This window comes from Pelodiscus sinensis, chromosome 15 (genome assembly GCF_052426305.1).
Source record: "Pelodiscus sinensis isolate ZL-2025 chromosome 15, ASM5242630v1, whole genome shotgun sequence".
NCBI classification, from domain to species: domain Eukaryota; kingdom Metazoa; phylum Chordata; order Testudines; family Trionychidae; genus Pelodiscus; species Pelodiscus sinensis.
Window position 1 is genome coordinate 16,914,852 of NC_143066.1, and position 13,103 is coordinate 16,927,954.

Sequence of the window (13,103 nt, forward strand, 5' to 3'; positions counted from 1 at the left end):
AAGCTGAAGTTTTCTAATTGTATAGGTCTAGCAATCTTACTCAAAACCAATTTGCTAGCAGGTAAACTGACCAATGTTTACTAGATATACAGAAAACTACAGAAGGATGTAAGCAGAAGACACTCACTAATGCGTCAATTAATTGTATTTCTTTTATCTTTTTGTGGGTAGGTAGTATTTAAAAACATACCTGTCTCATTCTGCATTATCCAGACTTTCAGCTCTATAAGACTGTGTGCATAAAAACACTCATCTTCTCTTAAACAACCATAACGCACCTCATGTCTGCACAGATCAAGCTGACACTGAACATGAAAAGAACGGATCTTGGAATACTTTACTGTAGTTTCTCTCAAAATGTGGACGAGGCACCTGTTTTTGAAAAGAAATTGGTATTTTAAACAGTCTGACTTTCTTTGTGCATATGGAAAACGTGACTATTCTTTCCGCTTCATATTTTATTTTAATTCTGTGTCCTGCAGAGCGACACGATGACATCATCGCTACTCTGCATCACCTCACATCCCAGCCTGAACAAAGTCCCCAGAAGGGGAAGTTGACCCCTCATAGGATTGCCCCTGCAGAAGAACCAGGGGGTGGTGGCAGTGTCTCCTCACTGAGGTCCAGGGCCCCAATGCTCTGGGACCCGCCTGGCTAGCACTCTAGCCTTGAACCCTGCCCCCTGAAAGTTTACACAGCCAGCACTGGATTCCTGCGGGGGAGGAGAAAGCTCCAAGATTCCATGGTGGATTTGGCTTGTGGGGAAGCGCAAGTGCTGCTGTGGGGACAGGAAGAGCAGTGCGCGTGCTTCCCCACGAGCCAAATCCACCATGGAATCTCAGGGCTCTCTCCTCTCCGCCCCTCCCCTACAGGAATCCAGTGCTAGCACTATAATCTTGCGGGGGTCGAGGTTCAAGGCTGGAGTTTGGTGGCCCAAACGCAGGCCAGGCCAAGGCAGCAGTTCCCTGCTGCGTCCCAGAGTAATGGAACCCCAGAGGCAGTGAAGAGCCACTGCCACCATCCCCTGGCTCAGCCCCGGCCCTCTTCCAGTGGCCAGAGGGGGGCCAAGAGACCGGGGCTGTGACTGGGAAAAGGGGGGGCCGCCGATAGGCCAGGGCTGTGACTGGAGGGGGTGGTGCGGGGACAGGAGAGCCAAGAGACCAGAGCTAACAGGGTCCTAGCACCTGGGGAGGGGCGGGGAGAGCCAAGAGGCCAGAGCTGGCTGTGTCCAGAGCGGCGGGCTGAGAGGCCATGAACGGCATGATCCCAGCAGTCCCCTGCAAGAGGCCAGGACTGATCAGAGGGTGGAGGGGAGCCGGGCCTGCCTACCCCCAGAGATAGGGGTTTTGGCAAGCATAGCAAAGGCACTGCCCCTTAGTAGCTCTTTAAAACAGTTTTTATATACTGGTAGGCAGACTAATCCTATATCACTATTGTTCATGTAATATTTACAAGCAAATTCTCTGTGCAACTGAGGTATTGCCACTTAAGGAATTATTAAAACTTTGGAAGCCTGTGGGTTAGCATGCACCATAAATTAGTACATTTGAGCTTTAAAATAACGAATATGCAGTATTCAGAGCCCTTGGTGCTCCTGGATTCTACTCTCTTGGAATTACATGGACTTCCATTCTCCTTCCTCTGAGGTATGTGTACACACAACTCCTGAAGAAGTCAGCGAAAAGATTATGTACAGCCAAGAACAGCATTTGTTAAGAACAGATTTTTAAGGCCAGAAGATACCACAATGGTCATCTAATCCAACTTCCTGCATAAAATATAGGTCACTGGATTTTACTCCAGTAACCCCTGTATCAAGCAGAAACTACGTTGGGCTTGTCTACAGAGAGCACAATAGGGGTAATAATTTCTAAAGCACACCAGCATGTCCGCATAGACTAAAAGTTCCCTGGTGTGCCTTTAACATAGTACTATTTCAAAGCTGTTGATACGCACTCCAGAGAACTTTTAGTTCATGCCAGCAGGATCTACACAGACACATCAATGCACTTTAGTAACCACATTTTTGCTTGTTGAAGGCTTTAAAGGCATGCCTACAAGTGATGAAGCAATCACTTTACTAAGAAAGCTGTTCCGATGGTTATTCATACTCCAGTAGCTCCTTGAATCTCCCATTTACAGACCACTGTCTTAGGTACTACAAGCACAAAATGCTCTCAATAAGCTTATCTGGCACTTCATTTGCCCCTCCATCCACTGTCATGCTGCTCCTGCCCTTTACCTTGGAGCTGCCCTGCCCCAGGAGCCTCCTGCTTGCTGTGCAGGGTGTGGGAGGGAGAAGAGAGGCCACTGATGTCAGGGTATCCCCTCTGCCCCCACTCCTGTACCCCATCTCCACACAGAGGGAATGGGATGGAGGAAGCTTGGCAATACAAATCGCTGGCGCGCGCGCGCACACACACACACACACACACACACACACACACACACACACACACACACACACACACACACACACACACACACACACACACACACACAGTGTGTGTGTGTGTGTGTGTGTGTGTGTGTGTGTGTGTGTGTGTGTGTGTGTGTGTCAGTCACTCACTCACTCACAAACACACAGGGCACGTCTAAACTACTTTTTTTTTCCCAAAAAAGGATATGCAAATTCCAAACTCTCTTTTGAAAGTGAATGTAGTCTGGATGCGGGGGTTTTTCAAGAAAAGCCCCCTTTCGAAAAAAACCGCATAAACCTCATTTCTTAAGGAACAGCAGAGCCAGGGCAGGAGTAAGCCTGCCTTAACCTCACTGCTCCACCACCTGGAAGCAGTCTTAGTTAAAGGGTGCCCAGCCAGAGCCTGCCTCCTGAACGCTTGTCCCAGCCCTGAACCTCCTCCTGCACCCAACCTCCTGCTCCAAATGTGAGGTAAAATAACTATTTCTGTTCTCGTTTCATTTAAAATTAAGATGGTTAAATGCAGGACTTTTCTTCTGCGTAGTAAAGATTCAAAGCTGTATTTCATCATCACTCAGATGTAAACTTTTGGGAAAAAATGTTTTGTTCAGAGTTACAAACAACCTCCGTGACTCGGAGACATCCCTGTACTTTTAATGTTAAACTTATATTGAGAATATTTCAGACATACTTGTTATCTTCGAAGTCATGCATGGCAGGGTGAGAACAAGAAGAATTATCCTTGTTCCTTTTGCTTATTATTCTAGGTTTGTGATCAAAGCATTTCTGAAATAAAAAAACAAAGGATTAAAGAAAAGTTGAATGTTTCATGTGTGACAACACTGTAAAAAACAAAATCTTACTAGACACAGAGGCTGTGCAAACTATTATTCAATACGCATCTCCATGCTTACAAGTTAGTCATGAACCAAATCATTTCATAAGCAGTTTACTTACTATCTAGCAACGCTGTCAAATGAAAACTGTTTAAATTATTTCATATCTTTAAAAAAGCAGCGAAATGTCTTTAAAGAAGCACCTCACAAAGAAACATAAATAATCCATGGTGTTCTTGAAGGAGCTGGGATACAGTGAAGTTGACTTTTCCATTTCCTCCAAAGAGAGCTTCTCGATTAAAGGCTCCCTTGCGCTCTAGAGTCCACACATCTATCTCCTCCTGGCAATATGCAAATGTGCAGTGGCCAGGATACCTACATTCCTCTTCAGCAGCAACATCTAAAATGACATTAAATAAAAGTTCAATCTGACCTAGCTTTTACACAGACACATTTATCATTATTAGATCTCTGCATTTCAGGAAGTCAAGAGCCACTTCTATTGTAAATTAATCTACGCTTCCCATCTTACTCCTTTCTGCAAAACTTCACCTCACTTTTAAAGTGTGTGTTTGGGTGGGGAGGGTGGAGAGAGAGAAGAATGTTGTCCACATCTAAGACACTTGGCTAGAAGGCCGGGCCCAGCGGGTAGTGATCAATGGCTCGATGTCAGGATGGCGGTCGGTTTCTAGCGGAGTGCCCCAAGGTTCGGTTCTAGGACCAGTTTTGTTCAATATCTTTATTAATGACCTGGATGAAGGGATGGATTGCACCCTCAGCAAGTTTGCGGATGACACTAAGCTACGGGGAGAGGTAGATACGCTTGAGGGCAGAGATAGGGTCCAGAGTGACTTAGACAAATTGGAGGATTGGGCCACAAGAAATCTGATACGGTTCCACAAGGACAAGTGCAGAGTCCTGCACTTGGGACGGAAGAATCCCAAGCATTGTTACAGGCTGGGGACCAACCAGCTAAGTAGTATTTCTGCAGAAAAGGACCTGGGGGTTACAGTGGATGAGAAGCTGGATATGAGTCAACAGTGTGCCCTTGTAGCCAAGAAGGCTAACGGCATATTAGGTTGCATTAAGAGGAGCATTGCCAGCAGATCCAGAGATGTCATTATTCCCCTTTATTCGGTTCTGGTGAGGCCACATCTAGAGTATTGTGTCCAGTTCTGGGCCCCCCACTACAAAAAGGATGTGGATGCATTGGAGAGGGTCCAGCGGAGGGCAACCAAAATGATTAGGGGGCTGGAGCATATGAGGAGAGGCTGAGGGAGTTGGGTCTGTTTAGTCTGCAGAAGCAAAGAGTGAGGGGGGATTTGATAGCAGCCTTCAACTTCCTGAAGGGAGGTTCCAAAGAGGATGGAGAAAGGCTGTTCTCAGTAGTGACAGATGGCAGAACAAGGAGCAATGGTCTCAAGTTGTGGTAGGAGAGATCCAGGTTGGATATTAGGAAAAACTTTTTCACTGGGAGGGAAGCACTGGAATGGGTTACCTAGGGAAATAGTGGAGTCTCCATTCCTAGAAGTGATTAAGTCTCGGCTTGACAAATCCCTGGCCGGGTTGATTTAGTTGGGATTGGTCCTGCCTAGAGCAGAGGGCTGGACTTGATGACCTTGTGAGATCTCTTCCAGCTCTATGGTTCTATGATTCTATGACACCTGGACTTTATGACAGGGGGTAGTTGGTCAGAAACTGCAGCAAAAAGTGGGTAGTGGTCAGCTTTGTGGTGCTGACTGAATCCCAGGGAACGTAAGGGGGGAGATAACTTTAAAACACGCAAACCCTGGACATGGGAAGCCCTTTCTTCACCCATTAGGCAAGGCAGCAGCCACCTTCCCTCTCCTAGAGATGGGTTAGGATCTGCTGTAACCATTGTGCTACTCGCTTCTTTTTAGGAGGAGGACTTAGGGACGGAGGAAGGAATTTTTCCTTCACCACCTACTGGCTTCAGTGGAGTGAGAGGTTTCCCCTCCACCCCCCGTCTCTCCCACAGTGGATGTCAGGGTGATACTTTTCTGATGAGGAGAAAAAGGTAGTTAGGCTATATGCAACTCATTTTTAAGTGTGGGGTGGATGTCCAGTGCAGATACTCCATAGGGAAGACATTCAGGTTATGTCTAGACTACATCCCTCTTTCGAAAGAGGGATGTGAATTAGACACCTCAAAATTGCAAATGAAGCTGAGATTTGAATTTCCCGCACTTCATTTGCACAATCTCATCATGGAGTTTTTGAAAAATGCTATTTCGAAAGTGAAACCGTAGTCTAGACGCAATTCTTTCAAAAATAAAAGCCATTTTTGAAAGATCCTGTACTCCTCTAAAAATGAGGTTTACAGGAACTTTCGAAAAAGGCTTTTCTTTTCGAAAGAACCGCGTCTAGACCGCGGTTTCACTTTTGAAATAGCATTTTTTGAAAGAACACAGTGACGTTATTATGTAAATGAAGCGCAGGGAATTCAAATCTCAGCTTCATTTGCAATTTTGAGGTGTCTAATTTACATCATTCTTTCGAAAGAGGGATGTAGTTTAGATGTACCCTAAGTGACCACATACATTGCCTGATAAGGGACTTAAAAGGAGAGGCTGGTTAAAGGAATAGAATGCGACTCCTATGACTGGTCTGGCAGGGAACCAATCCCACTTTCCTATAGCCCACCTTAACTAATCTACAAGCAGGTGTCAATGGGAAGGTCCAAGCCATAGGTTGACTGGGGAACCTAGACGGAAATGGGAGAAAGTTGGGGGGAAGCCCTGGATAGTTATTTGGATAAACATGGGAATTGTCTGAGCTATACACTTATCTGCAGGGTAGTCCTAGACACTGAATAATAAAATTGCAGCCCAATTAAATCCATGTCAGGAGTCTCCTGTTCTCCTTTCAGTACAGCTGACATTTAGAACCCTCAGAAGATGTGGAGTGTCCATTAGAACTTGCGTACCCCAATTATCCTTCCAGCTGCCCATCTGTATTTCAAGCCAAAAAACCCAGAAAAATAGTATTTCCACAGATACCTGCTCTCTTCTATCACTGATATTATACACAGCTAGAGTTATAAGCAGAGGTTCATACCATCAATCTATGAAGCAATGTTCACTTTTATGTTGTGTCCAAAACCTCCAAGTCACTGGGTTATTAGTAACTTCTTGGAAATAGCCCAGTAAGTGTTCATGTTTTAAAAATAAACAATTATAATTAGGAGGAAGAATATGCTCTAACTAATATTAGTTTTCATGATGGGGTTTCGGTTAAAACTATGCAACTTCCCAATTTTAAACATACCTTTACATATATAATATGGTCCCACATATTGAGTCTTTGTTGGTCTTGGGCGTATTTTTTTCCATGATTTATCTTCAGAATTTTTTATTTTACCAATGAAGATATCCTTTTTACACTTATGCTCTAAATTGGGGTGATAAGTGAAATCCAATAACTTAGGCCCTGAAATAATAGAAAAGTTGCTTATTATTTATATAAGTAGCTGTGAATTTATATTCAGGTATACGTTCCAATATGAAATGCATGAACAGATTTAACAATTCTTACTTGCACCAATAAATCTGAAGAGACAAAATAATCTCAAATAAAGAGGGTGGAAAGGAAGAGTAGAAGGAACCCGCAAATACTTACAAACTCAAGAAAAATAGGTCATTCAAGAAGATTTTACAATCTTCCTCTGCTTCTGCATTGGAACCACCAGCTTTATTTTTATTTTTTTGGAAACTGGCCCCAATGGGTGCATTTTCATAAATTTGGTTGGGACCTTTAATTTTTCATCTCTAATATTAAGATCATTGAGATCCATGCAACTAAAATCCCATACTCAGTCAACTAAATATTTTTTTTTATTAAACTTGAACTTTCAAAGATATAACACAAGTGAAGTCAACTTTTGCATTCTGTAACAATACAATGCCAGCCCTATGGTCTAGTTGCTTATGGTTTTAGCTGGGTTCAAAACTACATCTATTTTTTCTTCCAAAGCCATAAATACTAAGAATGCATGTACAGCAGAGAGCAGATTGTCAAGTTTCCAATGCTGAGTGAATAAAGGAGTTACAATAACCTACTAAGAATAGAGTTTGGTGCATTCCTGTCTGGTCCTCTCTGAATAAAAAGTTCATGGTGGAACGGTGTGGTTTCAGAAATGAGTAAGGAAAGCATGGATGCAAAGAAACAAGGGAAGAAACTGATGCTTTGTTAAAGGTCAACATATCCTGAAGTTCATCCTTTAGGCATTTTCTAACTGCTGCTTTTTATTAAATACCATGTATAAGTGACATTTCAAAATCACCTTGTTGAGCCTCCTTACAAGATATCAGAAGTCATTTTAAACTAAACTACAGATCAGTAAATTACGAACAAAAAACATTACCTAGATATGCCACTGCAATTTTAAGAATATTAAATATATTTTATTGCTCCAATTATATTCCAGAATATTTATATTAAACCTGAAGAATAGTGTTTGATTTTAATATCAGTCTTGATGAAAAAAAGGTTGCTTCTAAAATACAGCTGTGTAACAGCAATAGCTCAAGTCTCAAAGATTAGTTGACCAAACAGCCCAAAATAGGTTAAGACCCTCGTGTCAATAAAGTGAAGTTAATAATTATTGCTAAAGTTTGGTAGTATCACAATAATGATTTAGAATTAGTTTGAAAGAATAAAACAGATGGGATGTGAAGGTTACCAGGCACTTTGAATTGCAGTTCAATTCCCCATGACCAATCAGAGTGTCTATTGCAAGTTTTTAAGTCTTGAGCAAAGGAGTCATTCTTCAGAGTACCCTGAGGTTTGGGAGGAAAGTGAATACAGAATGTGAATGACTTCACACAGTAAGACTTCAGATTGGAGAAAGCATGTAGTGACTGAGGATAATTTTAGAAATTAAGACCCCATTAGGGCAAGAACACCAAATCAAGGAAAGATAGAAAAATGGCGCAATATTTTTTGAGACTCAATATGCAGATCCATATTCTCTTTGTTAATGACACACAAGCCAGAACTCAGCACTTCTAGAAACCAGTAATATTTTAATTTACAACACTGATACAGTAACAATGTATTTAACTGTTTATCAAACTTATTTCCTGTACATCCTACCTGTTTTGATGAAACATAATTGGCAGGCCTGTCTTAGTTCATGTGTACCTTCCAATGGGTTTCTTGCAACAAGTGATGAAGACACAGATACATTAGCAGGTCCACTGCTAAAAACATGTGAAAAGTCATTCCTAGTTTGACCTGCAATTCCCACGTAGTCCTCAGTTCCAAACAAAGTATTGGGGCCATTTATCTGCAAGAGCAGGGGGGGCGGGGGGGGGGGAAAGAGGAGAATTACTGTAATTTAGCAAATATAACCCACAGGTTATATTAATTTTCACAAACCCCACACACACACACCCCCGTGGGGTATACTCGGGTACGGGGTATACAGAATTCTTTTTACTCACCTGGTGGTGAATCGCTTCTTCCTGTGGCTGCGCAATCGCCAGCCTCCGGGCAGGGGAGCACTCACTCCCCAGTTCCTGCACAGCCACAGGAAGGGGCAGGGGAACACTCATCCCCCAGTTCCTGGCCGCCAGCCTCTAGCCTCTGAGCGGGGAAGCGCTCACCCCCCGGTTCCTGCGCAGCCACAGGAAGGGGTGGGGGATCTCTCATCCCCCTGCTCCTTCCTGCAGCTGTGCAGGAATCAGGAGGTGAGCACTCCCCTGCCTGGAGACTGGTGGGTCCTACTCCCCCTGCCCCTTTCTGCGCCTGCAGAGGAACCTGTGCGATGAGCGCTCCCTGGCCCGGAGGCTGGCGGCTGCGCTGGAACCTGGGGCGGTGACTGGCTAATTCCTCTCCCCCCCCTCACCTCCATATACATATACCCCCAGCAAATATACCCCCGGCACAGAAAAGTCTTGTATACCCCGCGGGTTATAGTCGTGCACGGGGTATACAATATTTTTACTCAAATAGAAAAAGCAGCAGGGTATATTCGCTAAATTACGGTAACTTGATCTATCAACATCATTTAAATATCTCCATAACTAGAACTTACGGAAAGTCTTCCTCAAAAGATCAGAGTCTTCAAATAGGGTTTAATTGTCAGTCTATCTGCATATCCATACAGGACAATAAGGGAGGTAAGAAGCCTACATCCCCTTTACAGGCTACATGCATTGCCAAATCCCACAATGAGACTGAGAAATGCAGTTAGTTGCTGGTGGGCCAAGTATGCAAATCACTAGTCCCACCTATAGATCAGCCACTACTGAGTAGGCATTTGGGAAAGACAAGATATATGATGCAGGTACAATAGAGATCAGATTGAGTCTTCATCACAATATGGTTACTGCCCTGTTTGTGGACCACTACAGTATCATAATGTCTCTTATCCTAGCTGGACTGCATACAAAAAGTTTTGTTGTGGACTAGGGATGTAAGCGACTAGTCGACTATCAAATAAGCTTCCATGCTGCAAAAAAGTTTACCAAATTCAAAAACTGGCTAGGACAGTAGTAAATACAATTTCCCCTGGAGTTTCAGAAACTGGGGGTTTTGTTTTATTTTCTGTCTTAGAATGACGCTGTTTACTATTCCCCACTCCAGTTTGTACATTTTCATGGTAGATGAAGTTATCTGTGCATTTTTTTAATTAATTAAAAAAAACCCAGAAATTTCCTTCAGTTCTTACGACATGTAAAATGTTAATCCACATGAAAGAAAATGTGAAAGATACTCACAAGTAAAAGAGAGGAATTATTGCTGTTAAGTGTTGGTTTTCCATCTCTAGAAACTGAACTGGACAAATCTGGACAGTGATTAAGAAACAATTTTTCAGTTATTTCCCCTCCCAGCACATTTTATTCAGGTAAGAATATGCACTTGCTATATAGGTGACAGGGAACAATGTCTTTTCCCACTACATGCAAGTGCCTTGTGGTCTCTGGGACAGAAAAACAACGTAAATTATGTTGAGTTAGTCAGCCAATGGATTACCTTCAATAGCAGCCTCACAGAACATGTGTTGAGGCAGCCATTGTAAGTACAGACTGAAGAGAGAGGTCCAGAAAATAAAAAAAGTGGGCAAACAGGCAACTAGTCACTGTCAAATCCCTGTTTGTAGACATGGTAAGGGAAGAGAACCTACCAAAATTTTGCAATAGCCAGTCTACTACCAAGTACAAATTATATAATTGTCTGATAGAGAGTATTTTTAAACTGTAGTTTATTGCATATTTCCTATTTATTTAGCATCTCAGTATTCACCATTAATTATACCTATTTAATTAAGTGTTAAGCAATTTTTTTTAAAAAAAGGTCTTAGATATTTTTTTAAGTGTGTACTCTCCATGGTATAATCCTTTTAGAACCTTGGAATTAAAAAAAAAAAAAAAAAAAAAAAAAGCCTGATTTATTTACTCCCATTTCATTCAGGCACATAATAAATCCCCAATCCCACTCAGTAAAATTAATTTCCCTCAGGTTAATTTATGTTATATGCCCAGCATCAAAACAACTTTAGGAAAACCTAATAGTTAATGCAGCTCCAACAGAGGTGCCTAGAACATGTTTATGTAGATATCACACGAACAGATGCTTTAAATTTAATTCTTGGTGACGGTTTATACAGTAGACTTCCAATAATCTGGCACCTTTGGGACCTAGGTGGTGCCAGATTATCGGATATGCCAGACTATCAGGAAGTACTATAAAGGGTCATACTCCCAATCCAATCCTCCTCCCCCCACTCTAACCTAATTCTTGGGTCCCAGAGCCACCGCTACAGCTGCGCATCTCCCTCCAGGTGCTGGGACATGTGCACTGAGCGGCCAGCTTTGAGCATGAGCTGGCTGGGATGCTGTGCGCAACCCAATCTCCCCTCCCCCTCCCTCCCCTTTCCCAGAGCCAATCACCTCCCCTCCCTGATGTACCCCAATCCCCCTCCCTGCAACCTTATGCTCGGATCCCAGAACCAGAGCCACTGCGCCGCATCTGGGACTCCATGTGCCCCCCCCTTCCCACTCCCTCCCCTTCTCCCCCCCCAATCCCCTTCCACTTCTCCAGAGCCAGGCATCTTTCCCCCCCCCCGCCAATCTTATGTCCGGGCCCCGAAGCAGCTGCCTGCACTCAGCAGCCGGCTGCTAGCATGTGCAGGCTGGGATGCTGTGTGCAACCCGGCATACATGTGCAAGGTATGACGCAGTATGCTGGGGGCCATGAGCGGAACGGCGTGGGCCGTGAGCACGTATGCGGCTCACAGCTGCCCGGCCGTGAGAGTGGCTGACCTGAGCGGTTCTGGGTTCCATCCCGGTTCCGTCAGTAGCCACAATTTTTTCCAATCAGGAGCCTCAGGTTGGCCACCCCTGCACTAGGCTCTTGCCATTTTGATATCGGCCTATCGGGAGTGCGAGACAATTGGATGCCACGCTATTGGAGTTTTACTGTACTGACTATTAAAAACACAGGCAAGTCGAACTGCCTGAACATTTCACCACAAACCATTTTTTGTTTAAATTAACTGATGAGAAGTCAGCTGTCATATACAGACTTCTCCCACTCTCTATTAAAGTAAGATTAAACAGGGTATAACTTCAGACTCATTCCTTACCTCTTTTTGAGTCACTGACTGAAAAGGTATTTAAAGAGGAACAAAAATTCTCCAAAGAAGAAGCCAGAGGCTGTGAATACATTTCTGAAAATGAGGATGCTGGAACAAATCCTGCGCCAACTGGTAAAGTTCCTAACAAAGTTGTGGAAAATGCTATATTAGGAGCTACACTAGCTGATGGAATGGATCCTCTGACAACTGCAGTTTGCTGGGGGGGAAAAAAAAAGAAATATTTTTACAAAATATTCAGGAAAAAAATTCCAAAAGATGACACGGTCTGCTACAGCATAGTTTTTAGTAATTGCTTTGTTTTTGTATCAAAACCTCTCTCTACACAGTTCAAATGAAGAATATCTTGAACTTCAGTCTGAATTACAGGCAGTCCCCGGGTTATGTACAAGATAGGGACTGCAGTTTTGTTCCTAAGTTGAATCTGTATGTAAGTTGGAACTGGCGTCAGCCGCTGCTGAAACTGATCAGTTTCAACCGCAGCTGAATCTGGACACCAGTTCTGACTTACATACAGATTCAACTTAAGAAACCCAGGCGTCCCCAAGTCAGCTGCTGCTGAAACTGATCAGCGGCTGATTCCAAGAAGCCTGGAGCAGAGCAACTCTGCCTCGGGCTTCCTGTAGTCAGCCGCTGGTCAGTTTCAGCAGCAGCTGACTTGGGGACGCCTGAGGCAGAGTAGCTGGGGTGCTGCTGGGTTGCTCCAGTAGCGCAGCTCCTCAGCGCTACTGGAGCAACCCAGCAGCACCCCAGCTGCTCTGCCCCAGGCGTCCTGATTCAACCAGCAGCGCCCCAGCTACTCTACCACAGGCGTCCCCCTGGTCTGCTGGAGACCAGCAGACCAGGGAGACGGGGAACAAAGCCGCGGAACACGCCGGCAGCGGGACAGCCGCGGTGCGTCTGGGCTGTCCGCTGCCCGCGTGCTCCCCGGCTTTGCTCCCCATCTCCCTGGTCTGGGGAGACGTGGAGCAAAGCCGGGGAGCACGCGGGCAGCGGACAGCCCAGACGCGCCGCGGCTGTCCCACGGCCGGCGTCCTCAGAGGCTTTGCTTCCCGTCTCCCTGGTCTCCCTGCCCGTCTCTCCAGCAGACCAGGGAGACGGGCAGCAAACCCCGTTCGTAACTGCGGATCAGACATAACTCGGATCCGCGTAACTCGGGGACTGCCTGTACACTGAAGAGACTTACCCCATGTTTAAACGTTATATAAAGTGATGAATAGTTCCGTTA

At 44.4% G+C, this 13,103-nt stretch overlaps 1 protein-coding gene across 5 annotated transcripts in view; it reads right to left on the reverse strand.

Annotated features, from left to right (window-relative positions):
- Positions 1–13,103, reverse strand: part of ZC3H7A (zinc finger CCCH-type containing 7A) — a 68,108-nt gene that overhangs the window by 19,173 nt on the left and 35,832 nt on the right. For all 5 annotated transcript variants that reach the window (XR_016350711.1, XM_075899325.2, XM_075899323.2 and 2 more), the window contains exons 10-16: positions 11,867–12,074; positions 9,999–10,066; positions 8,371–8,563; positions 6,544–6,705; positions 3,459–3,655; positions 3,111–3,205; positions 191–372 (exon numbers count right to left, since the gene is read on the reverse strand). Coding sequence is in view for 4 of the 5 variants with exons in the window: in XM_075899325.2 (XP_075755440.1) it covers positions 191–372; positions 3,111–3,205; positions 3,459–3,655; positions 6,544–6,705; positions 8,371–8,563; positions 9,999–10,066; positions 11,867–12,074 (1,105 nt within the window). In the remaining variant the exon portion in view is untranslated. The remainder of the gene's footprint in view (positions 1–190; positions 373–3,110; positions 3,206–3,458; positions 3,656–6,543; positions 6,706–8,370; positions 8,564–9,998; positions 10,067–11,866; positions 12,075–13,103) is intronic.